Source organism: Mesocricetus auratus, unplaced genomic scaffold, assembly GCF_017639785.1.
Source record: "Mesocricetus auratus isolate SY011 unplaced genomic scaffold, BCM_Maur_2.0 Super-Scaffold_100676, whole genome shotgun sequence".
NCBI lineage: Eukaryota > Metazoa > Chordata > Mammalia > Rodentia > Cricetidae > Mesocricetus > Mesocricetus auratus.
In genome coordinates this window covers 5,731,248-5,754,425 of record NW_024429266.1, presented here as the reverse complement: position 1 = coordinate 5,754,425, position 23,178 = coordinate 5,731,248, and the positions used below count along the sequence as shown (strand labels likewise).

Here is a 23,178-nt window from a genome sequence, read left to right as displayed (position 1 = left end):
AGATGTAAAGCTTAGTGATTAACAATTCAAATCCATCCTGACTGTACAATTAAAGCAAAGAACTCAGGGTTGCCCTGTGCACTTCCTCTGCTATTTGTGGCCAGAATGTTGCTCGAGGTCACCTCAGAACCTTGTCAACTAGTGCTGGCAGTCCAGGGGGCCAGCCTACAGTCAGAGCTGTCTATTAACATCTGCAGACAGGAGGCTGAGGCCACACAACAGATCATCTCTGAGATGCACTACGGGAAATCCAGCTGGGTGATAAAACTCATTTGCTATGGGGATGACAATTTTCCCAGGGCCTTTCCGAAATGTGCAACAAATCCTTATGTCAGATGTGGTTTTCAGCCATGCATGCACCAGGCACGAAGAATCGGGTGATACAGAGACAAAGCACCCAAGGCTAAGACCGGCAAGATGTGACCAGCTCGTCTGGATCTCAGAGTCTAGATCTCAGAGCCACGAAAACCTTTATGCATAGTTTTGACAACAGAGAGAGGCCAGAAGACAGCACAAGAGCGCTCCTTCCTTCCAGGTCACAGGACCGTGCTTCCGAGTGACCGACCACGTGGCTCTGCTGTAACACAGCTGACAAAGCGCAGCTCCGTACCTCAGTCTTCTGGTAGAGAGGAGCCCTGCCAGCTCCCCATCTCCAAGTTCCGCCTGTGTCAGGGCCTCTCCGTGCTCCTCGGCCTGTTCCATTCACACTGACACCCACTGCAATGCCTTTGCTCCACTCATCATCCTGTCTATGCAACCTGACGTCTGCATCTGCACTGAAATTCAAACCATTTTCCTAGACCATCACCCTTAAACTGAGGCTCATCCAGTGTCACCAGCTACCAGTTCCTCAGTCCTAAGATCTCAGGATGTTCCTCCAGAATCCCGTGTCAATCATGTCCCATCCCTCCCCAGTCTGTCACTTTTAAATCCACCCCTCCCCTCTGCAGAGTATCTCGTCATCTGGCTCTGCTTACTTGTATGCTATTTTCTATTCCTGACGCCCGCATGCCCACACACGTGCCCCTAGGGCTTGCTTTCATCAGTTTATATGCTGGGTTCATTCCAAGACCTGCAACATACCAAGACCCTGGTTGCACAAATACAACAGGACGTACCACTTGCAGGTCACATCCACTCCATCTTCTCTGGACCCCCTAGCACTTTCTAATATGAATGCTACCCAATCAGCTGGGATCCGTATTGTTTAGGGACAATAATAAAGAAGATGTCAATTCTGTTTTGGAACGCTCTCTGTCCAGCTGGCTGAACCTATGGGTATAAAATCCAGGGCTGTAGAAAGCTGGCCACATCTTCAAGTCAGTTCAACAAGAGATTAAACGGCCACCGTGGGAGAATGGCTCTGACCCCTCACAGCCAGCCCTTTCCTTTAAGTTATCAATCTGCCTACACTCCCTCGGTCCCCTAAGCCTCCCTCCCTTCCCAGAGCTTCCTTGTTACCTTGCTTTCCCCAACCCTGCCATCATTATCCTTTCTCAGCCCTTGGTCGCTGCAGTCACCTACCCGAAGCCCCCTGCTTGATATCACGTCAGCTCTGTTCCTCCTTTTCCCTTACCCCTGTCCCAGTTCTCTGTGCTCCTGGACCACTGGGCCGCGAGGAATGCGCGGTTCACAACTCCCATCACCTGGCAACCCTCTCTAGCTGGGCTCTGCATCGCACACCCTCCTCACTTCTGCAGACAAAGTCACACCTCCATCCTGCCCGTCTCCAGTGATCTCTCTGCAACCGCCCTCTCCACCTACAACAAGTTCAAGCTTCTCCTAGCCTAGGAGAAACAAAACAAAAAGCATGGCCCTTTAGGTGTTAGCTCAGAAAGAGACAAAACACAAACAAACAACCCTGAAAACCTTTGACCCTACATATTACTTCTGGAGCCTTAATTTCCCCCTTTGTTTCCAGAATCAACTGTCAGGCATTTTTCAGTCTTGCCTCATTCTCCTTAACCCTGGAGGTATTTAGCAATGACTCACTGTCTCTGAACAGCAGATCTATCTATGTTCAGGCTCAGCTGTGATTTCCCTCAATAAATAAAGCTTGCCTTGATTCCCACACACACAGCCCAGCTCTTAAAAGTCTCAGGGAAGTGGAGATTACTATACAAACAAAGCAAACTGCCTTTAAAACAGTAAACTTCCTATGGAGAAACAAGTGTCCCAGGGGACATAATCACTGTTGGTGGGAATTTTACAAGGGCACAGTCAGCATGAAACTGTGGTCACTTCTATAATGAGCATTAATTCAGACTAACCTGCCAATGCTGAGTGACAGCATTCCACACTCCCACTTTTCCCGTGTGACTCGTGGCCACCAACTGGTTCCCAATAAAGAAGAGGGCATCTACAGGAACACCAAGACTGAACACACCTTAAAAGGCAAAAGCAAACAGAGACATTAGTCAGGCACCATTTTTATACCAGTTGCAACCTAATTTGAAACCATCTCCACAGTTACTGATTTAAGCCTACGGATTGTGTTCTATGCTCAATAGGGATCAGAAGTAAGACAGAACCTCTAAGTTCTTAAGCCCTTCTGAACTCCTGAAGCAGAGGAGACTGCCCAGAGATCTCCCATAGCTGTGCTGTCTCACGGTGGGGTCCTCACTCCTACTTCAGCATCACAGCAACCTTGCAGGTAGGAACAGAAAGGACTTCGGGATTACACAAGACTTGGTAAGAGCTGCTGGAAATTCAAAGGCAGATCCTGGGGACACTGACTAAAGACAAACACTTGGCAGCCCAACTCTCCTGAAGGTGTCTAAAAATGCAGAAAGAACAACTGAAGACCAAACAGTCAGGGTGCAGTCAACACAAGCACGTAAGCCTTTAATTACAAGCTCATTTTAAGTCACTTTCCCAGCATTGACAATTCACTCAAACTGACTAAAAAGGAACCGTATAATGCAGAGGGTTTCTAAAAGAAGAAAAAGCACAAGGGACTGATTTTAGCGGGGCCTAAGACTAGTAGGAGAAAGTGCATTTAACTCTCGTGCAGCAGAAGGACGCAGGGACACCAACACTGGGAGCGACAAAGGAGAGAGGCAGAGGGCGAAGGAACAAGTCATGCGAGTCTACAGTGTCGTCAAGCTGGAGAACCAGAAAGGTTAATAATGAAACTGTAAGAAAAGGCAGTGTGGCCTAAGGGACATCACACTAAGGCAAGAGCCAGACTTCCAGGCAGCTCTCAGGTGACACGTGAGGCCTACGCACGGGCCTGTCTCCAGCAGTGTCTAGACAGGAAGCCTCATCATCGACATACTTCCTGTTCTTCCTGTACCAGCTATGAAAAGCTCAAGCCAAATGTCTGCCATCATTTTCACTGTAAAAATGGTGTGCTCAAAACATCTTACTTGAGAAACACCTTCTGGGAAATGTCTTTGAATCCACTAACTGGGGAAACTGAGACCCATCCATAAACCCTGCTTTATGTGGGCCATTACTGAAGCGTTTCAAAGAAGTGCCCTAGTGCCAATGTGAAGAATGTTTTCAACATTTAGCTACCAAAACAAAACTCAGGGAAAACAAAGTGTCCTTTAAAAAAACACAACCCAGACAAGATGCTGTTTCTCCTGGGCCTCATAGCAGCCCTGGGTCTCCTTTGTGCTCAGGACTACTCGATATGTAAGACCAGGGGCGTCTCACTGCACTTTGAAAGCTCTAAAGCAGACTGAGAAAGCCATGGGCCAGCCAGATGACTTAGGAGAGAAAAGCGCAGGCCTGATAGCCGGAATCACAGCCACAAAACCTCCAATGAAAAGAGAAAACAGACTCCCAAAAAATGTGCCTGACCCCAGATGCACCATGGCACATGCTCGCACTTGTGCACATTCATACTCACAAATTTTAAATGTCAGAGATCAAGCAGTAAGAAGGGTGACATAAATGGATAAAGCCAAAACTCAGAAGAAAATCTGAGAAAGTGCAGCTAGGAACTCACACACATAAGGGTCTGTATAAACACATATTCACATATCAGGCACATGACTACAACACCTGCCAACCAAGACAGAGCAAAGTAAGCTATAAGATACATAAATCACCACTACTGCCCTTTGACAAAAACAGTAAAGAGACAAACAGCACCAAAGCAGAAGGTAGTAACCCTACATTATACACAAGTATTAACATAGCAATACTGTGGTTTTGAGGCAGGACAACTTTAAAAAAAAAATGAAGCCAACTGTATTCAGTCCCGCAGCAGAAATTAAAGCAGGATGATTTTCCCCTAGAGAAGGGTAAGGTTTTGGGAAATCAAGGATGACACTGTGAATGGTCTCGGGAATTGGAAGTGTCACTCCCACTTAGACTCAAGGGTCTTGACCACTGTTTGCAGGGAAGGCAACAGCATGAGCTATGATGACCTCCATGCAGCCTCACACATACAATACTGCCTGCTGCAGCAGTCCTGCAGTCTCCCCCGAGTTGTAGGGCAGAGCTTTAGCCTCGGGAGAGACTACCATGAACCCATGAGCCCAACAATGTTCTCAGGATGACGGTGTCAAATTCCGAAGGACAGCACACAACAAACGCCTACCTTTACGGGACATGAACGGATGCTATGGGACCAGCTCCTACTGCAGCTCCCTATCAGGCTAGTCTCTGGAAACAAACTCAGCCTGCTTTCTTAAATACTGCAGAGGCCCTGCCCAGCGGTGGTGACCTGGACCCTTCTCATCAATCATCAACAAGAAAATGTACAACAGGCTTGCCCACAGGCCAATCTGGGGAGGGCACTTTTGCAAATGAGGTTCTCTCTTTCCAAATGACTCTAGCTTGTGTCAAGCTGCCATAAAACTAGCCAGCATGGAAGTGTGTATTTAATGTTAAAATTTGTTTTCTAACAGACTGAAGGGAAAAGGTCATACTATCAACCATGATAGGACAAATGGTATTCAATTATCCCACACTTTAAAACACTAACAGCAAAACTGGAAAAAAAAAAAAACAACAAGGTGACATTTAAAGCAATGAAGAAAAGGCAGCAAAGGACTCAAGACATGGGCAACCCTGTCTTCCTGCTTCCAGAATTCCCATCACCACACAGAGATGATCACTATGCAGTGGGACACACACATGCACACACGCAGGCATGCATGAACACACACAGAAACTGCACAGGGGCTTCGCTAAGGTCCCATCACTACAGAGATGGGCCTGGGAGGTGGGGGGACGATACAGAGGTGGACACTGAGTAAGGGTAAGAGTGGGGGGACACACAGAAGTTGCGCAGGGGCTTCACTAGTGACACCCAAGGGATAAATGGAGGGTGCTATGAGCATGTGGATGGTGGGAAGTCCCAAGAGCCACAAGTAGATAAGGTGCCGTCTCAGAGTGGTATGTATGCCTTGCTTGAAGACCTCAGACTCTCACTGGGAGGAAACGAGGAGGAGAGAGGGAGAAGGTGGAGCAAGAGAGATTTGGTATTTGGCATACTGTTCCCCACAAATAAACAAAGCAAACGTAATTCAAGGAAAGCGTCAGATGGTACTTGTTGACAGCTATAAAAAGCTAAAGTTCCGTGTTGTAGGATATTTGTGCAGTGTGTGAAGGTGCCTTACTGTCAATGGTGTAATAAAACCTGAACAGCCAATAGCTAGGCAGGCAGGAGGTATAGGTGGGATTTCCAGGGAAAAGAGGAGGAGGGGAAATCTAGAGGAGATAGCAGCAGACACTGAGAGGTAACACCACATGACAGAACAGACTAATATAAATGTGCTAAACTAACTTGTAAAGTTAGGAACAAGCCTAAGCTACAGAACAAGCTTTACAATTTGATATTACTTAGGGGTGATGGCTGACGGAAAACTACTACTACAGTTTCAGGTGAAGGTGAGTACTCTGAAGATCTCATCTGACAGGAGAGTGACCACTTCCTAACACAGGGAGTCAGATGTGTGACCAGTGAGGATGCAAGGCCTGATGTTGATGTTTACAGTGAATTGTATCAGTGTCTAGAGAAGCTGCCTAACTCAGGAAGCCAACATTTCCAATTGACCAGCACAGGTAATCCAGACCAAGGCCTGGAGTAAAGACCACATTCGAAGAACAAAGCAGGCTGGTGGGTTTCAATTCAGCAGTCAGAAAAGTTTCACAATTCTGGCACAAAATTCAAGGGAAAGAGTCACAATTATCTGAAAGAATTTTTTTAAAAAATTGTTTTTCCCCAAACTGTTTATCTGTTTCAAGCCACCCTGTCTTTGTATACATCAATAAAAACAATGTATCACAGCAAACTAAATACAGAAGTATATTTAAGAATTAAAAAAGGCATTGCACATGGCTATGGAGAGGGTCAAGTGCTTGCTGCATATGTATGAGGGCCCAAGTTCAAATCCCTAGCACACACCTGAAAATGCAGAGAGCAAAATGTCCTAGCTGCCTGTAACCTAGGGTCAGCGATAGGATGTGAGCAGACAGTGGATCACTGGGTTTGTTGGTCAGCCTCGGCAAAACCCAGCAAGCTCCAAGTTAGTGAAAGACTGCCTCAAAGGGGTAAACTGGAGAATGATAGGGTAGGAGACCCCATGTATTCCTGGAAATCCACAGACAGGCACATAGGCATGTATACCGGCACATACATGGGCACGCAGGCAGAAACGGCACACATACACACAAAACAAGTTTAAGAAGACATCACGGACAATATTACTTGTCTCAAAAATTTCCTTTTTGGAAAACATCTCTTTCCGCTAACATGTAATTTGAATCACCATGCAATGAGTTTAGTACTGCTATTTGTTTTCACATTAATAGTGTTTAAAACTGAGTTTAATTTCTAATAAGGTGAATGCCAATAGATAACAACCTGTATCATGACACTTTCTGGTCTCGACTAACCTAAGAGAGCTTTGGTTCTGAGAATCTGGCTACAGAAACAAGACAACCTGAGCTACTTACCCACCTTCGGAGGGGCAGAGTGGAGGGAAACAGCCACCACTCAATGGAACTGAGAGTGAGGAGCAACTCCCTGTGCTGCAGCCAGGCTCGAACGGAGCAATTTGAGCCCCAGGGCTCCCTCCTCAAGCAGCAGTGTCTCCCTCCGGCACACCATCCTCTCACTGAGTAGGCCTATGGCCACTGGGCCCCAGCAGGAAGTGTCACAGGCTCAGCTGGCTGTCACACCTACAGCCAGTCTCTCCTAAACTTCAAGCTTCCATGGACAACAGCCCAGCGCATTGTAAAATTCTCCCTACCGATTTCACTTCCGCTTCCTCCGTCCTGGACGCTCCACAGGATGATGCTGCTCTCTGAGGCCACGGCCACCATTTTGTCTTTGTCTCCATGAGGACCTCCAACCACTTTTGCATTTAAAGCCACTCTTTCAATGGTCCAGTCCAGATACGGGCTTGTAAACACTTGCTGCCATCCCGAAGACTCTTTGATTCTGTTAGCGAAAGAAGTAAAGTAAACTTAGGGGCAGATGAGAAAAAGGACTGAAATCAACATGGGGTGGGGCGGGGAGGGGGAGGCCACGCCTTCCACCTATCTACATTTACTGAATGCAGCTGATACATCATTACTGTTGTAGAATATTATTTTAAGTGGGCAAAGGTGTATTACATTTGTTTATGCTGTGGGACATTAACTGTATAAAGGTGTGTTACATTTGTTTATGCTGTGGGATATTAATTGTGTAAAGGTGTGTTACATTTGTTTATGCTGCAGAATGTTACTTTAACTGTGTAAAGGTGTGCTACTTTTGTTCATGCTGCATTTGTTTAAGGATGTAAGGATGTGTGTTAAATTATGCAATGATGTGTTGCATCTGTTTCACCATGCTTGGCTAAGGCACCTGACTGGTTTAACAAAAAGCTGAATAGCCAATAGCTACGCAGGACAAAGGATAGGCGGGGCTAGCAGGCAGAGAGAATAAACAGGAGGAGGGAGAAATTCAGACTCGAGAGGAGACAAGAGAGAAGGAGAAGAGAATGAGAAAGACACCCAGGGACAAGTAGCCAAGCAGCCATCAGACAGACAGCAAGAAAATAAGGGAAGGATGGTAAAAAGCCCCGAGGCATAGATAGAGAACAGGTCCATTTAAAAAAGCTAGTCAGAAATGAGCTGCAGCTAGGTGGAACACTTACAACTAATAGTTTCTGTGCCATGATTTGGGAGAAGGTTGGTAGCCCAAAATAAAAACCCTGGTACAATCTAAAGACAGTATTACTATTCCTGATCTTACATTTACATACACAGGACATGTGACCACAAAAAGGACTAGGATTTGTATTTCTCCAAAGAATTTAAGTTTTATAGAATGCTTTTAAAAGTTTTTTTAAGATAGTTGCATTTCTCACATTTTCCCACAAAGCTACTGCTGTCATTCTGTATGGACAACGCTGGCCAACAACAGTCAGAATTTTAGATGGAGTTTGTATTCCTTCCTGTCAGCAATCATATTAATGCTGTCACTAGTGTGACGTGGCATTATGAAGTGAAGTCTCTGTACCCTATGTGGCATTACATCCTAACTTAAGTTCCTTAGAAAAAAAGCACAGTGTAGCTGACAAGTCTTGTGAGGTGGTTTATAGAGTCTAGACCACTGATTCCAGCAAGAACATCTTTCAGCTTCTCCAGTGACCTATAGGTGATAGTCCCTTTGGGCTATCCTTCTCTCCCGCCCCTAACGCCCCTTTCCCCTGTCTCTCTCTGAGATAAGGTCTTCCTGTGTACCCGATGCTGGCCGGAAGTGGAACTCACTGTGTCTCCAACTCAACCCTCCTGACTCAGGATCTCAAGAGCTGAGATTATAGACGGGACTATCATGTCTGGTTCCACTTTAAAAGACTCCTCTGTCCTGCGTGGGTTTAGTTCTTCCAGACAGGTGTTCTACATGACGGCACAGCAGGCCTCCAAGGTCACAGCGTGATTCTGTCATCATGATGATGAGGTCAGCAAAAGTATCATCCTGGTCCTGCCTAGCAGGGGAAGGACAAAGCTGCCCTTTCACACTGTGGCACATGGTGAAATCTAACCCGTGGCCATTGCTAGAACACGCGATGCTTAATTGGCACAGGCATGGGCCACCACTTTCCTTCCAATATGTATGTGCAAGTAAAATAACTACAGCTCACAAAATGAAGCCTTAACTCAGAATTAATGTGTTCCTAACTAAGCTTCAAAGCAATAAAGGGTAAAAATGTAACAACTTCCCCACATTTTAAGGTCTGTAATTACCACTCTCGGCCACCAGATGGGAGTGATGTGTTAAGGAAAACAACATCACTCACCCAATGAACTCAAAAACTGACAGCTACTGAAGGAATGAAATGTAGACTTCTAGGCCCTCTCTGACTGGGCACAAAGCAGGGATTGTCCACAGCGCAGGACTGGTGCCACATGCTGCGTGCTGACGTGGACACAGGCTGGCTCCCAGCAGACCTCGGCAGACAGGCTGGTGGGTTAATGGTGCAGAGGGTGAGAGCGCGTGGCTTTGACAGTGGCCGCCACACCGTCTTCCATTTTAACTATCTTGTAAAACGACTATGAAATCTCCTTTGAAGTCTATGTGGTCATCAGTCTGCCGTGTGACTTGACGTTTGTAAGGAAAGCCGGCACTATCAGCCTCCATTACCACACTGCTCCGTCACCAGCTACAGCGTGACTGCCAGCCTAAGCAAGAGACCACAAAAGCAGATGCAAGCGATGATGTGAACAGCACCTCTGCCTTCTCCTGCCCTTCCTCCTGTGGGACTGTCTTCAACACTCTCTATAGCATGGTGACACGGGCACAGCTGCCCCACCACGTAACCGTCACAATCAAGCAAGTTCCTAGAATCCCTGTCAATAACCAAATGTGCACCCACCCAGTACTAAACAACCAGTTTAGAGTCAGATAATGGTAAATTATTATTTTTTTTTCTGGTTTTTCGAGACAGGGTTTCTCTGTATTGTTTGGAGGCTGTCGGTCCAGCCTGGCCTCGAACTCACAGAGATCTGCCTGCCTCTGCCTCTCGAGTGCTGGGATTAAAGGCGTGCGCCACCAACACCTGGCTAATGGTAAATTTAAAACTATAAAAACTCCCTTCACTAAATTAATCCCATGACATATGAACTATCTACAAAATAATCACCCCAAAGCTCATTTTTGTACTCTTTGGTGAATGAATTAAAAACCTGCAAAGTGCTCAGGACAAAGTCCCCTTACTCACCACCGAAACCAAAGCCACACCCAAGCAGGTGGCAAGCAGCTCCCTCCAGAGGCAAACCTGCCTGGCACACTTTCAGGATTCACAGTGGGACCATAAACAACTCCTGAAGAACCCTTCAGCTATCTTTTTTCTTAACCGAAGTGACAAAAATGTCTAACTTCTTTGACTTTAAAAGCAACCAAGTTAGATGGGATCACATGGCGGGAGCAAATTCTGGCCACCTCTCTGCCTCTGCCACCGGAGCAGCAGCATGGCCTGGGGCCCACAGCCCACGGGGCTTTGACGACAGAGTCCACCTTCCCCAGTTAGAAACAAACAAGCTCACTTTGGACTCTGCACTCCTCTTCACTGCTTAGTCTAATCCAACTGCCTTAAAACTCCGCACGTTGCAGACAGAGCTGTGTTATTCTACACACACCGTTCTGCGTGGCTACTCCCAACGGTGCACCAACCACACAGCACAGAGCTCCCCTCTGCTCTGTTGCACAGTACCTCACTGACTCATCATAAAAAAGGAATTGCAGAGCTCACAGTAGAACCCTGCCTACTGCTGCCAATGTAACAACTAAGTGAGCCAGAGAGCAACATATCTCATCCGCGTCAGTTTCTACCTCCTGGGAAACACAGCAGCCGATTAGGCTATCAGAATTAGGTACCAAAGTAGGTATCAAGTAAAAACAAACTAAATTTTTACCAAGTAAAGTGGGTGAAACATGCAGGAGAAAAACCGGTGGCTAGAAGAAGCATATTCAATGTAAATATAAAATATAATTATCTAAAATAAAACCAAATGGTGATTAAGAACGTGGTACCTGTAACACACAGCAAAATGTGCATAGGCAGCTACAATCCAGTTGTGGTGGCCAGCGACTATTAGCACCTTTCTTGGATCCACGGGAAATCCTGCCGGTTTTAGAGAGAAACATTTACATCTTAAATGAATTGGAAAGTTCTGGCTCCCAGGCCATTTCATGCGTCTGTCTGTCTGGGTGTCAGAGCAGAGCATGCTCACAGCTTACACTACCCAGCATGCCTTCATTAGACAGAGGCAAACAGACACCACACAGCCCCCAGGAGCCTAGAATGGGATCTCACTGGCTAGCTCTCAACACAAAGCTTGTCAACTGTTCTACAGACAAAAACAACAGAAAGAAAACAGAAACAGAGATCATATTACACTTCAAATAAGAATGTGTGTTAGATGAGACTTTCCAAGATATAAGCGATGAATCTGGACTTAAAATGGAAACAAAGGGCTGGGGTGTGGCTTGGTACCTTCGCACTCTGTACTGCAGCCATGGGTTCAACACACAGCACCGTGAGGGAGTGTCAGAGTATAAGAGTGTGTGTGGTCTGTGAGCAGCCAAAGAGTAATACTCAAACTCATGGCAGCCTGTCACGGAGAACTAAGAACAAGTGTTCTTTCTGGTGTTCTGACACCCCACTTACCCAGCCTAACAGTCTCGTCTCCATCTCCAGAGAGCACAGGCTGGGTCCCGCTTCCCCGGGCTTCGCCTTCTGTAGGATTTAGTCCATTCCTAGCATCCACAGAGGACCTAGCTGTGTTAGTTATTTTACGACTGGGAATGCCTGCAAAGCAGAAGACACAGATTTATCTGCTACCCTTCCAAAAATGAAAAATATCACATTGTAACAGAGGGACATCTAAACTTTCTTATATCTAAAATAGGTGTTCAAACATGTCAGTGTATGTCAAACAGTTTAACTATTACAGGAAAAAGGGAAATAAGAGAAACCCAACCAATTCCTGGTATTTTACTATTCACAGACAATGGGATTAAGGCCTGTCATATTATGCGCCACTTGACCCGGCTTCAGCGTACTGAGCAATCAATCCAGCCAGTCTAAGCGGCTCTTTAGATTTATGGGAGTCACACGTCATCCTAACCGTGCCTCAGAGTTCCATCGCCTCATACTTTCAGAGGGGATCTTTTCAAAAGTAAACCTCTCTAAGAAGCACGATACTGCCCAGGCAAAGGTCAACTCTTCCAAGTGACCGAGAGGACAGTGACCTAACCCTGCAGAGCTCCAGGGCTCAGGGCCTCGGGCTAAGGGGTCGGAGGTGCAGCTGTGGTGACCTACCTTCTTGGGCCCTTACAAGCCTGCTCTATACACTGTGTGGCTGCACTCTCCTTAAACGGCACAGGCTGGTGGGGCCCAGGTTTGTTGAAACTCAAATAGCCGAGAGGGCCTTTCTAAGCTTTACGTTTGTTCTTGCTCAGTGACAGGCCTGAGCACATCTGCGCAGCAGTACCTGGTGGGGGCAAGTAGCCGTGGAACAGGACACTGCCACAGGATGACCTCTCCAGCTCCTCACACAGCAGCAGCCTTCGCACTGTAACAGACAACACAAGCTTGTCAGGGGGCCGTGCAAACACAGACCTGCGCCTCCACGTCTACGCTCTCCAGGTAAGGGTGGCGAGAAGAGAAGGGAGACATGTTTAGGGGGACTCACAGCTGAGGTCACCCTTTTACTAGGAAACACTAAGCACTGAGCTCCTCTCAGGAGGACCTGAGAGAAGACACTGCCGTTGGGCAGGTGTGTCACACAGGGTCAGTCCTGGGAGATGAACACATACCCAGCGGAGTGATCCCGTAGAACTCAGCTTCGTGTCTGAGAGCACTGATGCTCACTCCCCTGCAAAGAAACAAATGAAGGCTGTGAGCTCTCCACACGGACAACCTGCCCACCCCGGGGACAGACTGAGGAAACCCAGCACCAGACTCCTCAAGCTCAAATCTTGTCTTTCTCATGTTCTTTTAGTAACGCCCTTAATCACCTCCCAGTCTAAAGGAACATCACATGGAGCACAACGTTCTGCTGGGGCTGGAGAGATCAGTGGTTAAGGGTGCTGCTGCTCTTCCAGAAGGCAGATTCAGTTCCCAGCAGCCAGGGGGCAGCTCACATCCACCTGAAACTCCAGTTCCAGGGGCTCCAACTCCCTCTCCTGACCCCCAAGGGCACACTGCAAGCCCAAGGAACACAGATGCATGTGTGAAGGAAACACACATCAAAAATAAATAAAACCTTAAAATAAAAGCATTTGCTACCTACCTTAAAGCCTTAACATATTTTGATGATTCGTGTAAGAGGGCTAATACAAACAAATTTTCAAGAGAAACCCGGTAAGAAAAAAGATGGGCTTACTGTACTTCTCACCACAATCCTTTCTATCCATACTTTAATCTTCCCCGCTGTGCCGCGAGCACCCTGCAAGTTTCTCCTCCTCCTCCTCTTCCTCCTCCTCCCTGTTCCCATTAACAGCCCTCACTTCCACACCCTGTAGTACATCCAAGAAGAAGCCCTAGCACACACAATTGTGAGTGAGCTATTTCATGTGTCACCGTTAGCAGGAAGGGGGACAAGTGTTGGAGGACAGCACTGCAGCCCAAAGATGAGGACACATGGGGTAGGCGTTCAGATCCCTCCACACCACAGAAATGCCAGGTGGGGTGTGGCAGCCCACATGTAACCCCAGAATGCAGAAGGCAGAGACAGAGGGCCCAAGAGCAAGCTGGCTAGCAAAACGAAACCAAGTGATGGCAAGATCGACCCTGCCTTCAAGTAAAAGGCAGAGAAACTGATCCAAGATGGCTGACACCAACCTTAGTTAGAACATAAGGACACACGGACAGGGATGGACAGACGGGGGCACACACACACACGCTGAATATTTCTCAACTCCCCTTTAAAACCAAAAGTCAATAGCCCAGCGGCATAGGCTAAAGACTAGGAAGGCTTAGGACACACTGTTAACACGGTATGCCTTGGTAAGCACAAACACACAACTAAAAAGCAGTCATGGGCAAGCACATTACTTTGTGAACAGCCCAAACACTGGCTGCCAGCAAGGCCTCAGAAATGATCAGACTCTTACCTTAAGTCAAGTTCTTTTGTCCGGAGAAAATTTAAAATGGGGGCGAATGCTGCCGGGTCCCTATCAATAAATATCTGCAAGTGAAGAATTGTTTATTATCAAGACAAAATGTATGTCCCTCCTTCAACAGAGACTGCCTGAGATTTCCTTGCTTTTGATGTTTCTAAGACTCCAATGGTATAGCTGTGGTCTGTCAGTGTGGTCACGTGAGTGTTTTCGTTTCTAGTTATTGATAATGCTTGGGGGAGCGACCCCCGGGAAACCTCAGGCCGCTCTGGCAGCACCCAGTGAGGCAGCCACCGTGACTGCCATACAGACAGAAGTCGGGGCTGCCACAGCTGTCACCTAGAGTGCAGGCCTTCCACAGGCTCAGCTGACAACCTCACCATCTCTGCTTCAAGAGCTTGGTGGATACAGGATGGAAGACCACGGCATCCACAGGACAAAGAAGCTGCCAATGGGAAAACCACGAACTGGGTATTTTATTAATTTTTAACTAAGATAGCTTCATGCAGACACATCTGCTTTGGTGTTTACTTTTGCGGATCTCATCCAATAAACGACTTCACAGTGCTTCTGTGGGTTGTCACTGTTGCTAACAGTAGCCGTCTGAACAGCTCTACACCCACCGCAATGCTGTAAGTGCAGAAGCCAACCTCTTGGCTTAGACTTTACAAGACTTTGTTTCCAAGCTATATTGCCTCACAGGTTCATAAAAAAAATGTAGGAGTTTACCCACCTACAAATTTCTAGTACTCTAATACCAAAATATTTTCTTTTTATATACTTATTGACTATTACAGTTTCAGTTACTGACTAAGGAACTATTCTGTCAATTGTCAATGTAAGCTACATCCTACAATTGCTCTAATCGCAAACATCTCAAACTGCTATATACAATAGTTACTGCTTAGGGGTCTCTTTTCACTTTAGAAATTTTTTCCAGAAGAAAAAATTTTTTAAATGCCACACTAACTTTGTTTCCTAAAATGTGAGCTTTCCTGTCACTCTGCACTAAAAATTACAAGCATTTGTTGATGGAATTTAGAAACACAACAACATTATACTCACAGCGCCAGTTTCATCTCGAAGTGTTGAAATTCTTCCACTCAGCAAGCTAGGAGTCATAAAACAAGCTCCAGTTAGTCACAATCGAACATAAACAACTTCCTTACTAACTGTCAAAGTCAACACAAGCAAGCTTGTGCCTCCAACTTTAAAAGAAAAACCTCAGTTTTAAGCAGGTGTGGGGTGTATGCCTGTAACTCCAACAACAAGAAGGCTGAGGCAGGAGAAAGAGGAGTTCAAGACCAGACTGGGATACATGGCAAAACTCTCCTCCATCGTACAAAGACAATAAGATTTCTAATTTAACAGTTAACATTTTTTTTGTTTTTTGTTTTGTTTTGTTTTGTTTTCTTGTTTTTTTACGAGACAGGGTTTCTCTGTATTGTTTTGGAGGCTGTCGGTCCAGCCCGGCCTCGAACTCACAGAGATCCGCCTGCCTCTGCCTCCCGAGTGCTGGGATTAAAGGCGAGCGCCACCACCGCCCGGCTAACAGTTAACATTTTTAATTCAAACTATTAAAAAACTTAACTAATAAAGAAAAATTCCATATTTTGGCAACTGATAAAATGTATAAAAACATGAAGAATTACATTAATTACCTGGAAAAAAAAGAATCTGGAATCCACATAAGAGTCTGCCTTGAGGTACTGAATCTGCAATTGAAATCACCTTGCGTTATAAATGAAAACACACTGAGACATGAGACAGTAACGCTCACAGGTGGATAAGATTACACTTGCATTGATCATATTTACCGTGTTTACTACTTTTAAATTTTACCACTTTGCAATCAGAGTTGAGACTCTCAAACAGCTCTCAGCAAAACCAAATGCAAATCCTAAAACCCCACTCCTTGAGTCCATCACAGCGAATCTCAGCCTCCCACTCAGCTCAGCCATGTGCAGATCTTTGGTGCCGCTGCTGTCTCTCGACTCTGCGTGTTCTGTCTCATCTTCATCCCAGCTCAGTCACCTTCCTCACATCCAGGACTGCCAAGTCCCAGCCATCTTGCTGACATGACTGCGTTACCAAATCCACAACGGCTCTTCAAGACACTCCGTCCCATAAGACCTCTATCTGAGCAACTAGTTACTGGTGTGAACTATGTACTCAATACTCTCCATACAGCATTCTTGGGATGTTTCCGTACATGAGTACAGTGGGTACTACCTGCTCTTCGTTCATCCCAGCCTGTCATTCAAAGTTTCCTTCACTTCCTTTCACATCTTCCAAGTGGCAGAGCAAACGTCAGTGGACTGCAGGCCAAGCTGAGGACCACCAAGGTCAATGCACACCTAAGCACTGAGACACACAGCCTTAAAACATTTCCTTTCTCGATAGACGATTGCTCCTGCCCCTTAAAACCTACAACTTCCAAGCTTACTTTGAATGCTCCTTAAAACTTCCAAGCTTACTTTCAGGAGTGTGTATAATAACAATAATAAATAATAATAATATCAATAATAATAATAATCATATGTTTGTAAAAAGCAGGTGGCAGTGTTTGGAGTGACCTGCAATCCTGCAGCCTGGCACTGGCACAGACCCAACAGCTACTTTGAAACAGAGGTGTGATAATTAGATGCACAATTAAGTGTTTCGTAGAAACTGAGACTCTGGTTCCTTTGTACAACCTGAGGGCTTTAAATGGTTACAACAGAGCATTTCCACATAAATTATTGACAAACACATTAAGCTGTCCATGTGGTCACTGGCCTGACCAGGCCTTATGTCACCTAATGACAGTGATAGCAGAAAAAAAGTACGAGCTCCCTTCCACAAACGTCTGATACAGCCCAATTATCTCAGACTTCGCCTGTTGTTGTCACAGCAAGCTTCTTAATCACAGGGGAAAAAATGATCTCTGCCTGCTCCATCCATTGTTCAGTCTGTAAGGAAGACACAGCCTCTCACTGAACTACTAGGGGAAAGAGGGAAATAACTGGTTTCTACAGATATACTTATTTTTACTATCTTATGTGTATGAGTGTTTTGCGTGTATGTACCCAGGTGCACCATGTGCGTGCCCAGCGCACACAGAGGGCAGTAGAGGTCATCAGATCCCTCTGGGACTGGAGTTACAGACTGTTGTGGCCACCAGGTGGGTGGTAGGAATCAAACCTGGGATCTCTGCAAGAGCAACAAGTGCTCCTAACCACTGAACCAACTCCCCAGCCCCAAATAATTCATTTCTGATAGATCCATCTCTACATCTGTTGCATTAAAAGATCTTACAGAGGCACAGAGGTGCTAACTCCCAACTAATCTCACAAGTTATAAATAATCTAAGTGTTGTCAAGCAATTCCTATGCTCATTAGTCAGACTAAGAAAGGAGCTAAAACCAGGTAAGGTGGCACATGCCTGTAATTCCACTACTCCAGAGGCTGAGGCAGGGGAATGGCATGAGCTCCATGCCAGCATGGGATACATAGCAAATTAGATGCCAGTAAGACTTTGTCTCAAATAAATACATAAAGACATAAACAAACAGGAAGGAGTTCAATAAACATGTCGTCAAGAACATATGGCCAATTTTTCCTGAGGATGAGTCTTAGCAAACTCTTTAACATAACATGGTTACCACTAGGCACCAAAAACGTAAGTCAATTAAAAGCAAACCAGTCAGCAATGAATGGAGGCATCCACAGAAAGACTGGAAGCATTAGACAACTTCAAGTAATGATGGTGGAAGAGCTGATTGTCTAGAATCAATGGAAACAACCCTTTGGGCGTGTCTGTGAAGGAGTTCCTAGACTAGAGTAAATGAAGTGTGAAGACACCCTAGTCCTAGTTTGTTTTCTGCTGTTATGATAAAACTTTGACCAAATCAGCCTATTTGTCTTCCAGGTCTCAGTCCATCACTGTAGGAGGCCAAGGCAGGAACTGAAGCAGACCATGGAGTAATGCTGCTTGCTGGCTCCCCTTTCCTTAGCTTACTCAGCTACCTTTCTGATACAGCCCCTGCCTGCCTGCTGCCTGCTGCCTGCCTCCCTGTTGCCTGCCTGCCTGCTGCCTGCCTGCCTGCCTGCCTGCCTGCCGCCTGCCTGCCTGCCTGCCTGCCTGCCTGCCTGCCTGCCTGCCTGCCTGCCTGCCTGCTGCCTGCCTGCCTGCTGCCTGCCTCCCTGTTGCCTGCCTGCCTGCCTGCCTGCCTGCCTGCCTGCCTGCCTGCCTGCCTGCTGCCTGCCTGCCTGCCTGCCTGCTGCCTGCCTGCTGCCTGCCTGCCTGCCTGCCTGCCTGCTGCCTGCCTGCCTGCCTGCCTGCCTGCCTGCTGCCTGCCTGCCTGCCTGCCTGCCTGCCTGCCTGCCTGCCTGCCTGCTGCCTGCCTGCCTGCCTGCTGCCTGCCTGCCTGCTGCCTGCCTGCTGCCTGCCTGCCTGCCTGCTGCCTGCCTCCCTGTTGCCTGCCTGCCTGCCTGCCTGCTGCCTGCCTGCTGCCTGCCTGCCTGCCTGCCTGCCTGCCTGCCTGCCTCCCTGTTGCCTGCCCGCCCGCCTGCCTGCCTGCCTCCCTGTTGCCTGCCTGCCTGCCTGCCTCCCTGTTGCCTGCCCGCCCGCCTGCCTGCCTGCCTCCCTGTTGCCTGCCTGCCTGCCTGCCTGCCTGCCTGCTGCCTGCCTGCCTCCCTGTTGCCTGCCCGCCCGCCCGCCCGCCCGCCCGCCCGCCTGCCTCCCTGTTGCCTGCCTGCCTGCCTGCCTGCCTGCCTGCCTGCCTCCCTGCTGCCTGCCTAAGGATGCTACTACCCACAGCATGCTGGGCCCTCCTCTATCAATTAGCAATGAAGAGAATGTTCCTCGTGGCTTGCTCAGCTTGCTTTTTTGTATGACCCAGAACCACCTATCCAAGAGAGGTACCACCCACAGTGGGCCAGGCCTTCCCACATCCATCTTTAATCAAGGCAATGTCCCAAAGATTTGCCTACAGGCTAACCGTAAGGAGACAATTTCCTAGATGACCCTCTCGCTTCTGTCATGTTGACAAAAAAAAATACAAAAGAAAACCCACCAGCACCATTCACTGGCTGGTGTTTAGGAACTACAGGCAGTAATCTAAGCTTCGGCACCATCGTGGCCTGCAGACTCCAACAGGAGCCCAGAGAGCTCTGACTTCTTTGAGTCGCTTCTGTCGGGTGCTCTGTCATGTCGAGAAAACAAACACGGATGGTTTATAACTTCTGACATTCCGTTCTCATCACCTTCAGGAAAGCATGTCAAAGTACACAGGCCTGCTGAAAATCATGATGCCCCAGTAGGCATGGTGGCACGCTTCTGTCGCCCCACATTCAGAGGTGGAGATGGTCACGGGCAGAAGGAGGGAAGCCCAGCTACGCAGTGCATCCGCATGGAGCCCACCCCAGAAGATGGTCTGCAACTTTGGGCAGAGACAGGAAACCTTGTCTATACGATTAACATAGTTCTCTGCTACATATACATGAGGGCCTTTCCTGTTTTGTATCTCATATCTGAAGTGTGCCAAGGATGGGTGGATGGATGGCAAACACGTCCAAAAGATGACTAAAGAAATCAGCAGATCCGGTTACCCTCCACTCTAGCAGCTTGTTACTAAATCCATCTGGAAATCTGAAAGTAGCCCAAGTCAAACTGTTGGCTATGAGTCATCACTACGATGCCATTACCCTCACCTTTCATGTTTAGTGCCTCAATTTCCTCCATCAGTCCATGGTCTGGCACTGTCGTCACTTTGCGCTTCTGGAAACTGAGCCAACTTGGAGGGCTTGTCCCTAAGTGGGTCCCTGCCAAGCGGCCCTCTCCTATCTAAACTGACACCTAAGTAAACGGATCTTGAGGGGCACTGGGATTCTTCACCAACGCTGGAAACAGTGAACACTAGCAGTTTTTAAAGAAACCCCAGCAAGTGCTAAGTCAGACAGAACCTGCCCATCCGAGTCAGTCCCTGAGCAGCGAGCTTCTGTGTCTGCCCTCTGCGTTCGACAGACACATCTCCTCTTACTCTGTGACTTGGGAGCTTCAAGCCATGCCACAGGCCATCGTCCCATAGGCCTTCCTGAGTTCACAGCCACCCACAAAAGGGCTTTTTGCTCTTCCAGGGACCTCTGTGACCGTCTTCACGGTGTCAAACTGCTTTGTACAAAGCAAACATGACTTCTGGCCCTCTTCTAGCCCTCCAGTGCTAACAGGGTGTGTGAGCACTTGATAAAGGCTTGGAAACGGGGTTCCAACACTTGGCATCAAATGCTGTCGCTGCTTGTGACATAGTCAACCCTAATAATCCCAAGGCTTAATCTTTACTTTTATATTTTATTCCCACCTAACGACTTTTATCTGCTAAAATGTTCAAATCAGTAATAAATGTACTGCCATGTTTTGTGTTCTCTGCTAATTAGCACTGTGAAAAATTCAGAATCAAGTTCCACAGGTAAAGTAAAATGTTCAAGACTCGAAGCTCGAGTGTGCTTGTAGTTCTTGGAGCTCTGTCGTTAAGACACCAACTTTCTTTTTTACTATTTTATTTTTGTTACTGACACAGACGGCATGGGGGTGGGGAGGGGCGTGTCATAGTGTGCATGTGGCGTCCGGAGAGCAACTCTGTGGAGTCAGATTTCTTTCTCCTTTCACCTTTACATGGGCTCCAAGGATGAAAGCCCGATTGCCAGGTGTGCTTCCTTAAGCGGCTTTATCGGGCTAGTCATCGTGCTGGCCGCATCCATCTCCAACACACAGTAAATAGCAACATCAGGGCTGAGGACAGGGCTCGGTGACTAAGAACACTTGCTGCTCTTGTTTGGTTCCCAGAATTCAGTTCGCACCCATGTCAGGTGGGCTCACAGCAAAAGCCACACCCCTGAAACTCCAGCTCTAAGGGATCCTCTGGCCTCCCCAGACACCTGCATCACACACACGATGAAGACAATTAGCAGTCTTCTCCAAACTAACAAGACAGCTTAGTTTTTGTCATAACGCTCTGCTCCTTTGAGTGTCTGTAAGGAGGTACGTCAGCCACCCATAGTGTCAAGATTTTAAGTGAGCACAATCTTGCTTCTTTGTAGTAACAAACGCTAGACCTCTTTATGGAGTATTTCACTTTTGCGTACCAAGCTACCTGCAATACTTTCGTGTGATTTTAGGTGGGCACGGAAACCACATTCCTTACACTAGGAGATAGATATTTGCATATGACCTGGTATGTTTACAATGCAGTCGTGGTGCAACTTCTCCAACTGTTAAAACCTTGCTTAGTAGGAAAAGCGTGACAGAACACGACAAATTCTAGCTTAGAGTTCTCCAGCACCAGATGGCCACCTTACTGTTTTCACTGCTGTTAACTTGTAGTTTTTAAATAAGCAAAAGGTTCTACGCTTAAAGTCTTAGACATTGAAAACTAGTCTTCCCGGGCAGCAAAATAGCCTATGTCCCAAGTATCTGACTCCCTACATCCTTATGGCTAAAACCCAAGCTCCCCTCAACAGTGCTGGTGCATCACCTCTTTTCTGAGAAGAAAATCTGTAAGTCGTGGCAAACCTACCACAACGGATTTGGTCGTTGTTGTTTGGTTTGTTTTTGATTTTGTTTTTTGGCCAATTAACTTACTAAAAGGCACAGAATGGGAGTAGAAGGCCCAAGAGAGAATACAGAGTACAGCTGGTTTCCTCCTCGCCAACACCTAAGGTGCTCACAAGCCGGTTTTAGACACACGCCTCTACAAGTGGAATAGATCCTTCCTGTCCGGGCACAACGAAAAACTCTGGAAATAAACAGCGATGTTGATCTACCCGGCCCCCTGAACTGACATTTCTACTACAGTCCCTACCAAAACCGGCTTTCAAAGGTGCAGTAGCTAAACCCACAGCTAAGTGAACCTAGAGAAAGGGAGGCCCGCTCCTAAGCAACAGCTCAAGCCCTAGACCGGGCTTTACTGAGACTACAACCTGCTGGAATGCCTACAGCATGCTCGCTTAGCAGGCGGGAGGCCCTGAGTCACTAGCTCAGACAGGCCCAGCATGCCAACAGAGTTCCTCCAGCCTGACACCCTAGGACCCCGGAGGCACAAAGACTGAGTTCTAACCATATGTGCACTTGACCTGGGACCAGACTCTGAGGAATGCGCGGGGCTGCTTGGGCCATACAAACGCGTCCCCGCCTGCAGCGGGTACCCTACCCCACCCGGCCATGCAGACACCGACCAGGTTGCAGCAGGTACCCTATTTGGCCGTGCAGATACCGCCCAGGCTGCAGCACGTACCCCCACCTGGCCATGCCGACGCCGACCCCGCTGCAGCAGGTACCCCACCGGGCCCTGCCGACGCCCCCTAGGCTGCAGCAGGTTGCCCACCGGGCCGTGAAGTCCCAGCCCCAGGCTGCAGCGGGCACCCCATCTAGTCGCGCAGACGCCGCCCCCGCTGCAGCAGGTAGCCCACCTGGGCTTGCAGATGCTGCGGCCGCGGGTGTCCCGCCCACTTGTCCCCGCGCGGCTGCAGGCTCACCTGGTCCCCCCTACGTTCAGCTGCACGATCTCCCCGCTGCCGGCCGCCGCCGCGGCGAAGCTGCCGCAGTGCCCGCCCGCCATGTCTGCGGCCGGAGACCGGGGCCGAGGCCAGGAGCCGCGGGTCGGCGGCCGGAGCACACACGGAGCACCGAGCCTTCCGCGGCGTCCCGGCTCGCTCCCGCCTCCCCCGCTGAGTGTCCCTCCCGGCCTCCGCCTCTCGCGGCTGCAGGCCGCCGGCCCGGCCCAGCCCGGCCTCTCCTCAGGGCCCGCTCGCCTCCATGGCGGCCGCCACAGCCGTCGGGAGGACGGGTCGCCGCGTGGGACAAAACGGCGCAGCGTTGGCGCTTCACGGCTACGGAGGAGAGTGGGCGGGGCCTGCGCGAGGGCGGAGTTTCAGGAGGCAGGCGGGTCCCCGGCTGAGGGTCTAGGGCTTTTTTTTTTAATCCATGTCCACCGTCACACTGATTGACTGGGGGGGGGGGGGAGGGACGGGACTTCGCAATTGTTCGGGTTGATGTCGAATGCACGTGTGCACATTCAATGAAGACTTAAGAATCCGAACCCCTTACAGCTCATTGCCTGCAAACT

The 23,178-nt window shown here is 48.1% G+C and overlaps 1 protein-coding gene across 3 annotated transcripts in view; it reads right to left on the bottom strand.

Moving 5' to 3' along the window:
* Kctd3 (potassium channel tetramerization domain containing 3) overlaps window positions 1-22,897 on the bottom strand; it is a 38,936-nt gene extending 16,039 nt beyond the window's left edge. Inside the window, exons 1-10 of one of the 3 annotated variants that reach the window (XM_005082445.4) lie at window positions 22,589-22,894; window positions 15,736-15,789; window positions 15,140-15,185; window positions 14,069-14,142; window positions 12,770-12,828; window positions 12,445-12,525; window positions 11,619-11,759; window positions 10,982-11,072; window positions 7,212-7,402; window positions 2,271-2,386 (exon numbers count right to left, since the gene is read on the bottom strand). In XM_005082445.4, coding sequence (XP_005082502.1) covers window positions 2,271-2,386; window positions 7,212-7,402; window positions 10,982-11,072; window positions 11,619-11,759; window positions 12,445-12,525; window positions 12,770-12,828; window positions 14,069-14,142; window positions 15,140-15,185; window positions 15,736-15,789; window positions 22,589-22,671 — 936 coding nt within the window. In that variant the 5' untranslated portion in view covers window positions 22,672-22,894. Of the gene's footprint in view, window positions 1-2,270; window positions 2,387-7,211; window positions 7,403-10,981; window positions 11,073-11,618; window positions 11,760-12,444; window positions 12,526-12,769; window positions 12,829-14,068; window positions 14,143-15,139; window positions 15,186-15,735; window positions 15,790-19,131; window positions 19,155-22,588 lie in introns of those variants that run through there. The other 2 variants (XM_040737685.1, XM_040737686.1) reach the window with 2 other exon arrangements.
* Between the last annotated feature and the right edge of the window lie 281 nt (window positions 22,898-23,178).